General features: G+C 42.8%; 1 protein-coding gene across 1 annotated transcript; it reads left to right on the top strand.

Moving 5' to 3' along the window:
* Window positions 1–1,186: 1,186 nt before the first annotated feature.
* Window positions 1,187–15,923, top strand: PSMD3 (proteasome 26S subunit, non-ATPase 3). Its single transcript, XM_075845678.1, has 12 exons — window positions 1,187–1,377; window positions 4,491–4,681; window positions 4,801–4,938; window positions 6,517–6,653; window positions 9,208–9,398; window positions 11,035–11,138; window positions 11,233–11,347; window positions 11,744–11,863; window positions 12,644–12,747; window positions 13,005–13,160; window positions 13,555–13,605; window positions 15,172–15,923. Exons 1-12 carry the CDS (start codon window positions 1,260–1,262, stop codon window positions 15,247–15,249), a joined length of 1,503 nt encoding a protein of 500 aa, XP_075701793.1. The 5' UTR covers window positions 1,187–1,259; the 3' UTR covers window positions 15,250–15,923.
* The last annotated feature ends 617 nt before the right edge of the window (window positions 15,924–16,540 follow it).

The raw sequence follows: 16,540 nt of genomic DNA, 5'->3' as shown, positions 1-16,540 counted from the left end.
ATATCTACAGGGAGCAGTGTGTGGCAATATCTACAGGGAGCAGTGTGTGGCAATATCTACAGGGAGCAGTGTGTGGTAATATCTACTGGGGCATTGTGGAGCACCATCTACAAGGGGCACTGGGTGCGGCAATATCTACACTGTTTTTTATGTGCTAGGCAATAATAGCAGGTATCGCCTAGCCCTAGTGATACATCACCTGCCTGTAAACAACTGGATAACCAGAGTACTGGCCACCATAATAGTTGTCAGCCAAACCAGTGCAGAAATTTTTGTTCCGCCCATTTCCACCAGATAAGCCATGCCCCCATAAGACACTCCTAACAAAGACGCCACACCCGTAATCACGGCCCAACGGCCGCGGTTGTGCTCCCATATAAAGTATGGTAGCACGGTCCGTGAAAAGCAAAAGATAGGACATGTCCTATATTTTGTGGTGGCTTTCTACGAGCCGGACACCTTCCCGTAAATAAACGGAAAGGTGTCCGTGGACAATAGAAGTTTTTGGGTCCGTAATTGCGGTCTGCAATTACGGACGATTTTTTTCGGGTGTGTGCATGGGGCCTAAGTGTCCCTGGAAATTTTTTTCAAATGTTGGCATTAGGCCCTGTTCACATTGAGTTTTTTTGCAGGAACTTTGAGGCAGATTTTGATTTGCCTGCAAATGCTTGCCACGATTTTCGTGGCTTTTTTTGCGTGTGGCCATTGAGCGCCGCAAGCAAAAAACGCAACAAAAAAACGCTTTCTCTGCCTCCCGTTGATTTCAATGAGAGGTCAGAGGTGGAAAACCCCTGTGTGAACAGGGCCTTACATCCCAGCTTTCCTAGACTCCTGAATGGCAAATCTGTTTAGTGATGCGGACACAACCCATTACTGTATCCTTGCATAAGTATGCAGATTGTCATTCCGGGCTTTGGGCAGCTGGGTGTGAGTTGTAATTGCAGCCAGCTTTTTCAGTGACATATAATTTGACAGAAGACGAGAATTTATTACTGATTAATAGTGATTTGTAATCCCAGAATGTATTTGTTTGCATTATCACACTGCATACGGAACTGTCTGTCGCTACACTGTCACGACATTAGTCGCACATTAGCATGGCTCAGTGACTCAGCGGACAGTTCGATGCGCTCGACAATCTACTAACAAGCCTGCGCTTCCCTTCCCAGCATCCTTTGCGCTACGGCTTAGCCTGAGACTTGCTAGTCATTCCCGGACCGGAAGCGGAAACCAACCTTAGCAGGCACCGGGTTCTCACCATGAAGGAGGCCACGGTTAAACGGCGAGAACCGGAGGATGTGGAGATGAAGGAGGAGGAACCAGCGGCAGCAACCGGGGAGGGAGGGAAGAAGGAGCTGGATAGTGTTACCCTGGAAGGTATAAATAATATTGCATTGTCCCCTGTGCATAGTATCCCCCGTGTTATGGGATCTGTGTTAGCATAGCCAGGGGCACTTAGGTATATATATATATATATATATATATATATATATATATATTCCCTCATACACGGGGCCCCTATGTCCTGTGCTGCTCTGGGTTTGTACAATTAACCTCTTAATGACTGGCTATTGTTTAGCTTTATGGCCAGACACTGTGATGTGATTTTACGCATTCGCTGGTTTCGATGTTTTCGTTTTATTGATAATATTAAAGTGTTTTTAGGATTATTTTTATGACATCATTTTTATACACTAGGGCTCTGGTCACATCACATTTGAGCATTCAACATGTACTTCCCGTACATACTCCTAATGAATCCATAAGGCCCATTTAACATATACGTAAAGTGTAGTTTTGGTATATATGTTTTCACTGTATGGAATAGCGAACTACATAATTCAATACAGCGGCATCCAGTAAAAAATCCTGCGCAGTATTCGTTTTTTTTAACAGTGGGAGCTTATGGGCGACGTATATGCCTAAACCGGGGCATACGTCCGAGGTATATGCCATGAGATAACTCCAACAGAAGCTTCTGACGTGATGTGAATAGAAACTAAAGTCCCATTTACATGGATCAATGATCGAACGAGTATGAATGCTTGATCCTGATCATTGCCCTATGTAAACGGTGATCAGCGTTTTTATCTCTTATGCTGCCCTGAAAATCATCGTGCTCTGCAGCCCATCTCGCCATGTAAACAGGATGTGCTGCCGACATTATGGGGCCTGAACGATCATATTAACATTGTCCCCCACAGTTTACATTGGCACTTGTAAAGGGCCTTTAAACTAGTGGCAATCAACCTGTGATTATCGCCAATCGGTGCTCGTTATGGGCACACATCTGCCTGTGTAAACCCACCTTAAAGAGGCTCTGTCACCACATTATAAGTGCCCTGTCTCCTACATAAGGAGATCGGCGCTGTAATGTAGGTGACAGCAGTGTTTTTTTATTTAGAAAAACGATCTATTTTTACCACGTTATTAGCGATTTTTATATTTATGCTAATTAGTTTCTTAATGCCCAACTGGGCGTGTTTTTAATTTAGACCAAGTGGGCGTTGTACAGAGGAGTGTAGGACAGTGACCAATCAGCATCATGCACTCCTCTCCATTCATTTAGTCAGCACATAGTGACACTGCGCTATTCACTATGTGCTGTCCAGCCAGGACGGGATGTCTATTCACAATTTCTGCTCTTCGTTATCGTTTCTATGGTAATTACAGCAGAGCAAAGCGTAATCTCACGAGATCTCGCTGTAAATGACAGGTTACAGGGAGATTACGATTTGCTCTGCTGTAATTACCATACAAACATTAGCGAAGTGCCGTGATTGTGAATAGACATCCCGTCCTGGCTGGAAGGAATGTCTATTCACTATCTAAACACTTCTGTAACGTTAATATGTCAGTATAAGACAGCACATAGTGAACAATCCAGTGTCACTATGTGCTTACTAACTGAATGGAGAGGAGTGCATGACGCTGATTGGTCAGCGTCATACACTCCTCTGTACAACGCCCACTTGGTCTAAAGTAAAAACACGCCCACTTGGGCATTAAGAAACGAATTAGCATAAAGCTAAAATCGCTCCTAACGTGGTAAAAATAGATAGGAGATAGGACACTTATAATGTGGTGATAGTCTCTTTAAAGGGGATATCCGGGTGATCAAAATTGATGGCCTATCCTTAGGATAGGCCATCAATATTAGATCAGTGGGGGTCCGATGTCGGCACCCAGTTTGAAGGGGCCGCAGTGCTTGTATGAGCCCCCCCTGCCTCTTCAATGTTTACATGGTTCTCCTCTCCGTTCATACATGCACAGCCGCTACAAATGTAACGCGGCGGCCCCTTCAAACAGCTGATTGGCCGGGGTGCCGACAGTCAGGCCCCCACCGATCTAATATTGACGGCCTGTCCTAAGGATAGGCCATCAAATTTATCCAACAGGACTGATTGTCTGCGGCAGTTAGGTGACATGATGTCATATCCAATATTTATATTTTTATAGCGACCTAAACTTCCGGGACGGTATACATATGACCTACAGAGGGGTTTACAAACCTAACACATGTACAATAAACTTGAGCATACTGACTGAGAGACTGGAACAGAAGGACGCTGCCCACAAGAAGTTACTATCTATGAGGCAGGTGGGAGAACACAGTAGGTGAGGGTAGAAGCTGCTCATACACTTAGGTAGTGGGGACAGGGTTATTGCGTTTTGTAAGCTTTTCTAGAGCGTTGGGTTTTCAGGTTGCACTTGAAAGTGTATAGTGAGAGGATGGGGGACGCACTAGTGAAATCTTGGAGAAGAGAAAAAGAACTTGGGAGGACCGGAGATTACATGTGAGGGGTTAAAGCAGAGATATATGGAGGGGACAGGTCATGGACATTGTATGCCATTGTCAGTATCTTGAAATGAATTACTTGGGCACTAGGGAGCCAGTGAAGTGACTGACAGACGAGCAGCAGAAGACGAACGGGGAAAAGGTAGAATCATTGGGCAATGGAGTTGAGGATGGGTTGCAGGTATGCAAGAAGTGAATGGAAGGGCACAGAGAAGGATGTTGTAGTAGTCTAGGCGGAAATGATGAAGCATGTATAAACATTTCGAGGTTGAAGAGCAGATTCGAGAAATGGTTTTAGCTTTAGGTGGTAAGGGCTTGAATTTGTGGTCTGAAGGACAAGGTGGAAATAAAGGTAATAAAGATCTGTCATAAATGGACAGGCATTGAAGAATAAATGTAGCGGTCCCTGCGTTTTAACAATTACACCCGTGATGATCAGACATTTACTGCATTTCCTATTGAAACACCTTAAACGGATGTGGTGGGAGATCCCTTCTAAACAGTGTGGGATTATTCTAGATAAAAGGGGATACTCTAATTGTAGTCATTTCTGATAAATGAGCAAAATTACAACTGATGCCCTGAATGTATGCCCCGAGACATTGATTACAATGGGTCAGGGGAGATGTATCTGTATATATGTTTTATATTTCTACTATGATATCCACCTTAATCATTTCTTCTTCTCTAGACATAAAGGAGCATGTAAAGCAGATTGAGAAAGCCGTTTCTGGGAAGGAGCCTCGCTTTGTCCTACGTGCCCTCAGAGCATTGCCCTCCACATCACGACGCCTGAACCCCAATGTTCTGCATAAAGCAATCAACGGCTTCTTCACATCCAACCCTACGACCCGTGACATGCTGCTGAGCTTCCTGGAGGAGGTGAGAGCGCTAGGACACACATTTTGTGTTGGCCTATTAGAAGTTGTTGGTATCACATGGTTGTGATCTGTATACCTTTTAGCTGTTAACCTTATCTTCTTTTACTTTCGTCGTCTCAGCTGATGGACACTGAGGGTGACTTGCAGTTCAGACCGCGAACTGGCAAAGCTGCCTCAGCACCTCTTCTCCCTGAGGTGGAAGCTTACCTACAGCTACTACTGGTGATATATCTGATGAACAGCAAACGCTACACTGAGGTAAGAGCGCCACATCTCGGAGGGCCTGGAATGGCCATGCAGTCCTTGGCTCAGACTCCATAATATGTCCTTTCGACAGGAAAGAGTGCTCATAAGCTTTAGGATAGAATCACACATGTAATGTTTTGAACCAAACCTAGAAGTGGATCCAACAGGAAGGAAATCTATTTTAACCCCTTCCCGTCGTAAACAAATTTCAGATTTTAATTTTAGTTTTTTCCTGCCCACCTTCCAAAAGCCATAACGTCTTTATTTTTCCATCGATATAGTCCTATGAGGGCTTGATTATTTGCGGGACGAGTGGGGTAGAAAATGAAAAAAACAGCGATTCCTCCATGGTTTTCTGCGCACCGTTTTTACGAAATTCACTGTGCAATTAAAACAACATGTTAACTTTATTCTGTGGGTCAATCAGATTACGGTGATACCAAATATATATAGTTTTTTCTATATTTTACTACTTTTACAAGTAAAAACCTAAGTGTAAAAAAGAAAAATGTATTTTGTGTCGCCAAATTCCGAGAGCCGTAACTTTTTTATTTTTCCGTCTAAGTGGTATGAGGGCTCATTGTTTGCGGGATAAGCTGTAGTTTTTAATAATACCATTTTGGTGCACATGCGACGGTTTGATCACTTTTTATTTCATTTTTTGTGGGAGACGAGGTGACCAAAAAATAGAGATTCTGGCGTTTACAATTTTTATTTTTTTGACGGTGTTCACCGTACAGGTTAAATAATGATATATTGTTCACTCCGGGAGCCCGCTCCATACTTCCCCCTACCCGGCTATGACGTAACAGTATGTCATATGTCGGGAAGGGGTTAATCTCAAGAACTGCATGTGTAATTCCGGCCTTCTTCACGCAAACTATTTTAACGCGTTTTTGGTACCTCACATTTTGGACATGCATTTTATTTATTTTTAAACGTTTTTGAAGTCCTATGGGAAAACGGCAGATAAAACACCCTTCCCAGAGCATATGCAAAAAAACACCACTCACTGCAAAAAGGCCATAAACCAAAATTCATTGTATGTAATTCTTCCTATTTTTCACTATAGACTTTAAAGTAACATCTGGCCGAAGTGTTTTTGACAACAAAACACCACGAAAAACGCAGCAAACTGCTGTGTGCGATTCCAGCCTAAAAGAAGCAACGTATTAGATGTTGATTTAGGTCTCCAGATTATGAAGTAAAGCTGTTCAATTCCACAATTATTACAATTTTACAACACTTTTCTACACGTGTCTAGTCTACTGGAGTCCGCAGGAACTTGATTGGATTCTGGCCCCTGCATAAGAGCAGATTCCTTCTGCCGTTCTTACATTACACATGCCTTTAATTCGCTTTTCACTCATTTTCCATTAGGTTTCAAATCTATTTGCATTGTTTGAGATCGTGGCCATTTTAAGAGAATAATAGGCAAATAGTTTCTCCCAATTTATCTTGGCCAGCAAATTGTGAAATGTTTTGCAAAAACAGCAGAAAATGTGAATATTTTATTTCTTTCACACTGATTGTTTTTGTGCGTTAGCAGCACAAGCCGTCACATTTCCCTTCTGTTTCTCTCACTTTCAGGCACAGAAGGTGTCAGATGATTTGATGCAGAAGATCAACCCCCAGAACCGGCGAGCTCTTGACATAATAGTGGCCAAATGCTATTACTATCACTCTCGTATCTATGAATTCCTCAACAAGCTGGATGTTGTCAGGAGGTAAGTTCTTATTGTACCCCTAATAAATCTCTCTCTAATATGTTGTTGTTGTCCGTCAGCTGCTCTCAGCCAAACATTATTGATGAGAACACTCAATGTTACTCGTAGTGTACTGGCAATTCTGTTTGGTTAAAGGGGTTTTCCCACAAAACACCTGTATCCTCTATTCACAGGATAAAGGATACATGTGTGATCGCATTGGGGTCCGACCGCTGGGACCCCTAGCAATGAGGAGAATGGGGGGACCTAAAGTCCCCCAACGAGCTTTATGAGAATGTAACGTTGGTCCGCATGCTCTATCAGCGCTATATTCATTTCTATGGAGGTACCGGAAGTCCCATAAAAATGAATGGAGCGCTGGCCGAGCATGTGCTCCCCCGTTCTCCTTATTGCTGGGGGTCCCAGCAGACAAACCCCCCAGCATTCACACACTGTTGATAGGGGATGTGTGTGTTAAGTGGGAAAACACCTTAAAGGGAATGTGTTGCCAGAAAAACATGTTTTTTTTTAAAAAATTAAACATTTAGTGTGTGGGTGATTAAACATTGTTCAAATTTTTTTTATTTTTTTCACGAGTCAGGAAATAGTCAGGAAATATTATAAATTAATTCTAATTTATAATACTACCCATTTTTGGTCACTAGATGGAGCTATTCCCAAAATTGCAGCATTGCAACATTGGGTTAAAAGCCCTCGCTCTAGTGAGCTCTCAGCATCCCCCCCTCCTTTATCCTGGCTAGTGCCGGGATAAACGAGGGGTTTGAACGGTGTAACCTGCTACACTGTGTGTCGCCATTTTTTGAGCTAACACACAGTGTAGTAGGTTTACATACAGTAGTAAACACACACAAACACGAACATACATTGAAATCTCTTACCTGCTCCTGCCGCCGCGGCTCCCTCCGGCCCGTCCGCTCCGTTTGCTGCCGCTGGTCCAAGTGCACAAATTTGGAAGCCGCGACCGGAAGTAGTAATATTACTGTCCGGCCGCGACTTCCGGTCCACAGGAAAATGGCACCGGACGGCGCCAATTTCGAATTGGACTGTGTGGGAGCGGCGCATGCGCAGTTCCCACACAGACGCCGTACACTGAAGTCAATGGGACGGGAGCCGTTCGCAGTCCCTATGGGACTGTGGCTGCCGTATTCCATGTCTGTATGTGTCGTTAATCGACACAGACAGAAATGGAACAAAAAATGGCAGCCCCCATAGGGAAGAAAAAGTGTAAAAATAAGAAAAAGTAAAACACAAACACACAAATAAATATAAACGTTTTTAATAAAGCACTAACATCTTGAACATATGAAAAATTTTTTGGGTGATGACACTGTTCCTTTAAGGACAGCTGATAGTCCTTACAATGCTCCTCCCAAATATCCTTGTCTTCAGGATTCTAGGCACAGTATGCCGGCTCCCCAAACTCTGGTTGTGGGAGCTTTAGTGTTGAAGTTATTCGCATCCACTGTGTCTAGCCTTTCCCTTTATGGGTATCCTTATTCATAGTACACATGTCTTATGCCAGAGGCACTTTAAAGATGTAGAGAACAATCATCTGCTACTTCTCAGTGCACCAGACCTCTTCATCTGGCATACGACTGGAATATTGAAAGGAATTCTTCAGTTATTTCCCATTTAACTGAGCACAAAATATCGTCTACGTTTTGATTGAATTTAGGACGGTATTAATAAATCTGCCCATTCTGACTGGCAGGAACTGCGCTAAATTTATGACTAAACACGTAGTGTATGATAATTTAGGAGCCAGACATGTTGGATACTTTTCGCTTTCTTACTCTACTTCATGGCTGGCGTACTTTACACCAGTATTATGCAGAAAAAATTGTGGCTGTACTTTCAAAACTGTCAAGGAAGGTGTAAAAATTATCTAAAACACATCATGTATACCACTTTTTTGGCACAATTTGTGCCGGAATTCTGGAACATTTTGCAACGTAGATCTCCCTTAATAAGTGTTAATTTTATTCCCCAAGTCTAGCTTCTAGAGATCACGGCTGCCGGGGTGATCACAGTGCTCAGTATGGATGTGGTGCATGCATAGATATCCGTGTGTACACCTTGTCCATAAAAGCTTCTATATGAATTTATTTAAGTTGATAAACACGGTCTACGTCCTCCGTGCCTAAGATCCGCACTGTTGGGAAGAATTTTAGCTTGTATATTAGAAACATAGAAGTTATTTAATGCTTCGTTAAGTGAGACTTCTTTGTCAGGCAGTCGCTAACCCCGTGCAATCCCACATATACACACTTTCAGCAATTCTGCTCTGTATAATATGATCTGTGTGTCTGCTCCAACGACTTTCAGAGTTGACCTTTTTCAGTTAATGCTGAGGTTCTGAGCATTTATAGTGTTCTAGCCCGGTATAGGGGAATAAGGGGTCTGATAAGTGGAGAAAGAGACATTTTTCTTAAAAAGATATAGCCTAATATCTTTGCATACACAATTTATAGGAGAAAAATAAAAATACGTTTTCAGGATTGTTAGAAAACAAAATATTGTTAACTTGGTTATTATAAATGATACCATATTACAGCTTCCTGCATGCAAGACTGCGCACAGCCACGCTCCGGCATGATGCAGACGGACAGGCCACGCTGCTGAACCTGCTACTAAGAAACTACTTACATTACAATCTGTACGATCAGGCTGAAAAACTGGTGTCTAAGTCTGTGTTCCCTGAGCAAGCGAACAACAACGAATGGGCCAGATACTTGTATTATACGGGTAAGTAAGACCATGAATATTAGGACAAGAAGGTACCAAGGCTTGGTTTATATTGAGTGACACTAGTAGGGCCACCATAAAGATCTCTGGGCCTCTTATAGTCAAGTAGTCTGCCCCCCCATTGTTGCGGGTGACAATGAAAAGTGGCAGTAGTGGGTTAGTGGTATGATTCAAATTGCCAGTGGCTCTATTGTGGGCCAGGGCGGAGACAGGTGGGCATGGGCTTTGTCAGGGGACAAGGGGGAGAAATTAGGTGGCATGGTCTGTTGAGAGTGCTAAGAGAGTGGGAAGTGGCAGGAATGGGGCCAGGGGGGAGATGCAGTGGCTCTGTGGGGGCGGCAGTGCTCTGTGGGGGACCAAGGGGAAGACAGTAGGTGTGCAGGGGGACAACATCAAAAAGAATAATTGCACTGAAGCGGCTGCTTTTACACAGCAGATTCACTCGCCAAGTGGCAGTGCTGGCAGCTGCTTCTGGCTCCTGCAGGCTCGAAGATCTTCCACTGCTGTAGCACGCCCGGATGCTCTTCGCCTCCTCCTCACACATGGCACCCACGTCACCTGCACAGACCCCAGACCACATGGCAAAATTAATTCCGACCCCTGACCAGATGGCAAAATTAATTCACAACCCCGACCAGACCCTTAAATAAATTCAGACTCCCAAACAAACCCCTAAATTAATTCAGACACTCCTGTTCCGCAGTGAGGATAACATTGACAGTCAAGCATGTGCGCTGCCGCTCCATTCAAAGTCTCTGGGGATGACGGAGGCAGCAGAGCACATTGTGCGGCTGTTTCCTATAGTCCCATAAATGTTGAATGGACTGACAAGTTCATGCTCAACGGCTTCTCCATTCTCCTCCCTCCGGGCGGGGGGATTTGCAGTGTGGAGGAATGGCAGGCTCGGACCCCCATACTCATGTTTTTTTGGGGTCCTAGCCATGAGACCATTATCTCCTATCCTGGGGATAGGAAATAAATGTTGTTTCTTGTACTATCCCTTTAAAACACACACACACCAGACTTACCTCTGTGTTGTTACCACTCACGGGCCCTCTTGCCCCTTCACTTATGAGCTGTCCAGTGTCAGGACCTTCTACAGCAGGGCCCCAGCGGTAGTTACTTTGGAGAAAGGAACAGGCCCCATTATATTGCAGGGCCAGTTCTCTTCTCCAAACTAATTACCGCTGGGCCCTGCTTATAAAGTTTACAATTTTATATGGGTGTGCGGCGGGCAGGCCCCTTTCTTTTATTTCTGTGGCTGGGCCCCTGATAGGAGTACCAGCCATACTGCCTTGATGGCGGCCCTGCTTCTAGACTGGAGTCGATTTTGCCCATGGCATTAACTACATAAAGACTATCCAAAATGTTTTCTTTTAGTTGTCTTCCTGTAAAATCGGCTACATCATGTGACCTGAGGAAACCAAATAAATCGTAAGCCCCAATGGAGCAGTCTGAGGTGAATGAATACATTCGCTGTTCAGTGTTGCATAAAATAAATGCATGGAAATAGGAATCGTTCTTTGGATGTTTTATTTGTCTAACGTGCAATATTCTTTAATGAAAGTTAGTCCAATCTACATAGGTCTATATGTAATGTTACATGTATTGTCTCTTACACAATATCTCCTCCCAGGTCGCATTAAAGCCATTCAGTTGGAGTATTCTGAAGCGAGAAGGACCCTGACCAATGCTCTAAGGAAGGCCCCCCAGCATACAGCGGTGGGCTTCAAACAGACGGTGAGTCGTTCTTTTCTATTCACGTCTTATTTGAAGTACTTTTAGATGCTGCAGTGTAAATATGTGCGATCTGATGTATTTTCCTGTTTCTCAGGTTCACAAACTTCTGATTGTGGTGGAGCTGTTGTTGGGGGAAATTCCAGATCGTCTTCAGTTCAGACAGCACTCCCTGAAAAGGTCTTTAATGCCTTATTTTCTACTCACTCAAGGTAAGTGATTCATTTACTGTCATTTCTAGGAATAAGCTGTGAAAGCATTGAATAGATCTTAATTGCAAAAAAGAATATGTGCGCATTGGAAACCTCTGAGGTGCCGCGCTGGTGCTCATTCGTTATCCACCCACACACATCATTATGCAATTCTTTTTCTGCGGTCTGTGATTATTCATTGAAAGAAAAAATGATAATAAAATTGTGAATAAAGAGCCCTTATTACCGTGAAGATCTCTCGCAAGAATAGGGGGGAAAAAAACCTGATTTATTCTCAATGACTGCTTGTAGGTGCCTGACTAACTATCTGTTTATGCAGCACTTTCACATCTGCTACATGTCATCTTTCATAAGACTATGATGAGAATTCCCTAAAATACCTGTTTTCTTTCACAGCTGTGCGCACGGGAAACCTATCAAAATTCAACCAGGAGCTGGAGCAGTTCTGTGAGAAGTTCCAGGCTGATGGTACATACACCCTCATCATCCGGCTGAGACATAATGTCATCAAGACAGGTAGAAGGACTATTTATTTAGGTGTCAATAGGTTTTTTTTGTTTTTTTTTTAAATAAATAAAACGGTTTGATATTAGGAGATATTTCTGAAGATAAGCTGGCCGTACTCATTAGATTAAATTTGGCCGATTCCAGCAGGATCTGCGGACAACCTGACATTTATGGGGACATAGTTGAATTTTGACACATGCAATCATTTTTACTCGGGAGAAGTGTCTGTCAAACACCTTTTACATCCCCTACCCTTAGTCAAGAGACAGAGAAGTCGACCAAACCAGCATCTAGCCATTCCCTACGTGCCGTGTGTGTGGTCGGCATAAATAAATTTTTCTTAGATATCCAGGTCTCTCTTTGTATTAAGGCTATGGTTACACAGGCAACCGTGTGAGCCTATAAAACTTTACAGCGGTCAAGTTAATGGGGTTTTCCAATGACATTTATCACCCATCCACTGAATACGTGATAAATATTAGATTGGTTTGCATCCAACATCTCGGTCCCTCATCAATCACTAGAACGGGGGACCCGCCTGTAAAGACGTTGTATAAATCGGTGGTCAAGCATGCTCAGTGCTTCTGCCATTCTCTCAGGATGCCTGGGCACCATGGTGGGCAGTTCTATTACTGGCTGCATCACCTGCCTCCAGTGCTTCTTGAGTAATACTGCTGCTAGACTTCTCGCCAGAAAGTCTGCAATCTAGAATACTCCTTATAGACGCACTGTCTTCATATCTGCCGGTTGTCTGAGCTTTTTATCTTGTTGTTGTTTTTTCTGTTTTAGGCGTGCGTATGATCAGTTTGTCCTACTCCCGGATTTCATTGCCTGACATTGCTCAGAAATTACAGCTGGATAGTCCAGAGGACGCAGAGTTCATAGTGGCTAAAGTGAGTGTGTGCACAGGGACATGGCTGGATAGCTACGGACATACAAATAGGACACATTCTGTTCCATGTTTATAGATGTAAAGTCAGTCACCTAGTTATGTAGTCTGATGTGAACGTAATAATCTGGGGTATACAGACAAACAACCGCAATGATGAACAGCTCTGAATCCCCTCACCATGCTGTTCACACACTGGCATCACCGTTCACAAGCCTACTTACATTCCTTTTGTCATATATGGAACCTTCTTTACTGCAGGCAATCCGTGATGGAGTCATTGAGGCCAGTATTAATCACGAGAAGGGATGCGTCCAGTCCAAAGAGATGACCGATATCTATTCTACCAGGGAGCCTCAGCTGGCCTTTCACCAACGCATTTCATTCTGTCTAGACATACACAATATGTCTGTCAAGGTAAACATTGAGGAAGGAACATACACATATATATATGTGTGTATGTGTGTTTTATACTCTACCTGATGTACTCTATGCCATATTAAAGTATGTGTGCCGCTGTATTTGCTAGAATTACAGTATTAGAAAAACATGACTGCTTTCTGTCATAAACAGCAGCAAACCTGTCCACGAGTTGTCTGGTATTGCACCTCAGTTTCATTGGCATGAATACCCCACACGACCTGTTGACAGGTGTGGCACAGTTTTAGGAAGAAAGCCGCCGTGTTTATCCTATTTTGTACAACCCCCTTTAATGTTATACTCTTCAATATTCAATAAATACATCTGTAGGTGAAATTTTGTGCCTGAATTATATGTTCTACAAATGCTTCTCTCCATTCTCACCCAATAGGCTATGAGATTCCCTCCCAAATCCTACAACAAAGACTTGGAGTCAGCTGAGGTGAGCGTCACAGGATGGACACATTGATACAGGAGAACTGTCATAGGAAAGGGTGATACTGTGGTTTGTGTAAAGTGAAAACTTCGCTAGAAGACCACCACTTTAAGTAGACCACCCCTAACCTAGACTAGAGTATTCTCTGACAGATTTTATAATTCTCTTATATCTTAGAGGCCATTTCTTTGAGAGGACCACCCCTATATTTCACTGCAAATTTGAGTGGTGCTCTTGAGTTCTCGCTGTATATGGCACTGATGGGAAAGTGATTTATCTCCTATTGCTGAATAGCAAACTATTGTAAGAGTATTGTTCAGAGCAATATGTGCTTCTCTTTATCTAGTAGTGAAATATACCACACTATATATATATATATATATATATATATATATATATATATATATATCCATACCTCATCAGTGTTAAAGGGGTGTTCCCATCTAAAGCATGTATGGCATATCCACAGGATATACCTTTTAAATACTTAAAATGAGAATACACCTTTAAAAGTGTTGTCTCATAAAGCCAACCCCTCTCCATATGCCCTGAGATCAGCTCCCGTTTTAGGGACTTGAGCCATTCATGTATTACATTCATCTAAATGTCCACCATGTTATCGTGTTACTACATCTTCACTGCAGCGGCTATTGCAGAATAAAAATATACTGGCCATAGAAAGTTCCCCCAGGCAAAATCAACTGTTTACCGGGGAGTGACAGAAACCGGACCCACGGCGGCATCAATATAAAAGGGGTGGTCTCTAATGAGACATCCCCCTTAAGGACTATTGCCAGGGATATTTCTTATACATTTGATTTGAGTTTCCCTCTCGTTCCCACCAGGTATGGCCTCATTGGATGTATTATTATAAACAGGTATTCCATCGCTGGTCAGTAAGACTCCAGCATACGTCCTGAGGTTTATATATTCCCTTTAGTATTTCCTCTTTAAAGCCCAGATACCAATTGGAAGCACCAGATGCTTATAGGTAGTTAGGAAGTGTCCGGCTTCTGACTATATACATTCAGGTGTTATTACAGTCCGTGTGTCCAAGCCCTCCACTCCTGATTTTCCTGCGGTTCTTTTGCAACTTTACAATCCTTAGTGATTTAGACTGGAAAAGCAACTGTGATGTCCAGACAGGAGAATGCGCTATGCAATGTACAGCATCTAGAGAGCAACACTCGTATAAGCCCATGCCCAATATACCAGCGATCTATTCTGAGTCACTAGGGTTTTTGCTGAGATCTACTTCTCTTAGGTAATGTTCACATCTGCGTTCAGTATTCTGTTGTGCTGCTCAGAGGAGCAGAACAAGGGAATAACCAGAAGCGCCAGTTCCGTTGCACCATAGACCACGCCAGCGGAACCCATTCTATTTAATGGGTTCTGTCGCTTTTCCGTCGATGTGTCCGTGGTTTTACCAGAAAGAATGGCGCGGCGGAATCTGCTACGGAGGCCCCTAATGAAGCCTCCAACGCAGATCTGAACTAGGCCGTATGTGTCCTATTGCTTTGTATTCCTTTCTACTGCGCTTCCAGCACTGACCTGTTCTCTATATTCCCACAGGAGCGACGTGAAAGAGAACAGCAGGATTTAGAGTTTGCTAAAGAGATGGCAGAAGATGATGATGATGGATTCCCATGACCCCCACTTTTAGCTATGCTTATGTTATGTTTATAATCGGGGGTTTTGGTTTTGGTTTCAAGCCTCTTCGTGTGCGGCCATCACTCCCCTTTCCTCTGTATTGGTCATTGTATAAACTAACATAACTGCATGTCCGTTCTGTGGAGAGTTGTCAGGCTATTCAGGTCCACTGTAACTGGACCGCCGACAGCTTCTCTTATTAGGCTGGCTTGTCACAATGCAGTTATAGTGGAGGGGGGGGTTAACAAATTGCATCTGGTAAAGAGAATTGTATTCCTTTCCTTCACCTCTCCTAAGGATCCACTCATCGTTTCCAACTGCTCCAAACTGCACTGTATGAAGCTGGTCCTATATGGTGTGCTAATAAGATCATCCTGGCTAGCCCTAAACTTTGGGTTTATTTTCATCATTGCCCTTCATGTAGTCGACACCTGATATCATCATTCTCCTTAGTTTTTGCCCATTTACATGACCCGTTACACAAATTGTACTGATTATGTTACTGTACTTCAGTAAAGGGTTAACTTGGCCAGGTGACCGGGAGTCCTTAATTACAAAGCGAATATTACATCCAATATTTTTTTTATTTTAATGATAAGGACAGCGAGTCAAAGAGACGCATCATGTTTTCATTTTCCTTTTTAGTAATTCATTAAAAGCTGTTTGTATCCAAATTTGTTTATCGTTTATTTGCATGGTATGATGAAGTAAGATCACTTGTGTATGGCTGTCGCCTGCCAGCAGGGGGCGATATATACACACCAGTTGGCATTCTGCGCTTCTTTTACGGATGTGTCTAGATATTTAATCTTCAGGGAGTTTCGCAATCTCTGCAGGAAATATGGAAAATATGATGTAGACAATTTAATACTCTTATCAGAAACTTGATATTTTGTGATGGAATACCGTACAAAAATCAGGGTGTTGGGGATATTCTGCCTGCTGTATCTTACTCATGTGATCTATCTCTATATATATATATATATATAGTGTGTGTATATTTACATTTTTCCCCTTGGTGAGTGCTGCTTTTTTCCGCTAGTTTAGATCTGTGTGTTATGGTTTGTTTGTTTTTTTTATACTTAATCACTATTACAGATTTTCTCAACATCTTGCAGGTTAAGTAAAATCAAAACATTTTAGCACACTATTTCTACTATATTAATATACAATAATTACTAGTGCTGGACCTATAGATATGGTATGCTGAAATTGGACACAATTTGTTTATCTATTCCATCTGGTGGAAAAAGCTTTTGTTATTGAAGGGTAACTAAACTTTCAAAACACT

The sequence above is a fragment of the Rhinoderma darwinii genome, chromosome 13 (genome assembly GCF_050947455.1).
Source record: "Rhinoderma darwinii isolate aRhiDar2 chromosome 13, aRhiDar2.hap1, whole genome shotgun sequence".
Lineage (NCBI taxonomy): Eukaryota > Metazoa > Chordata > Amphibia > Anura > Rhinodermatidae > Rhinoderma > Rhinoderma darwinii.
The sequence above is the reverse complement of the archived record's forward strand: the minus strand, read 5'-3'. Positions and strand labels throughout refer to the sequence as shown.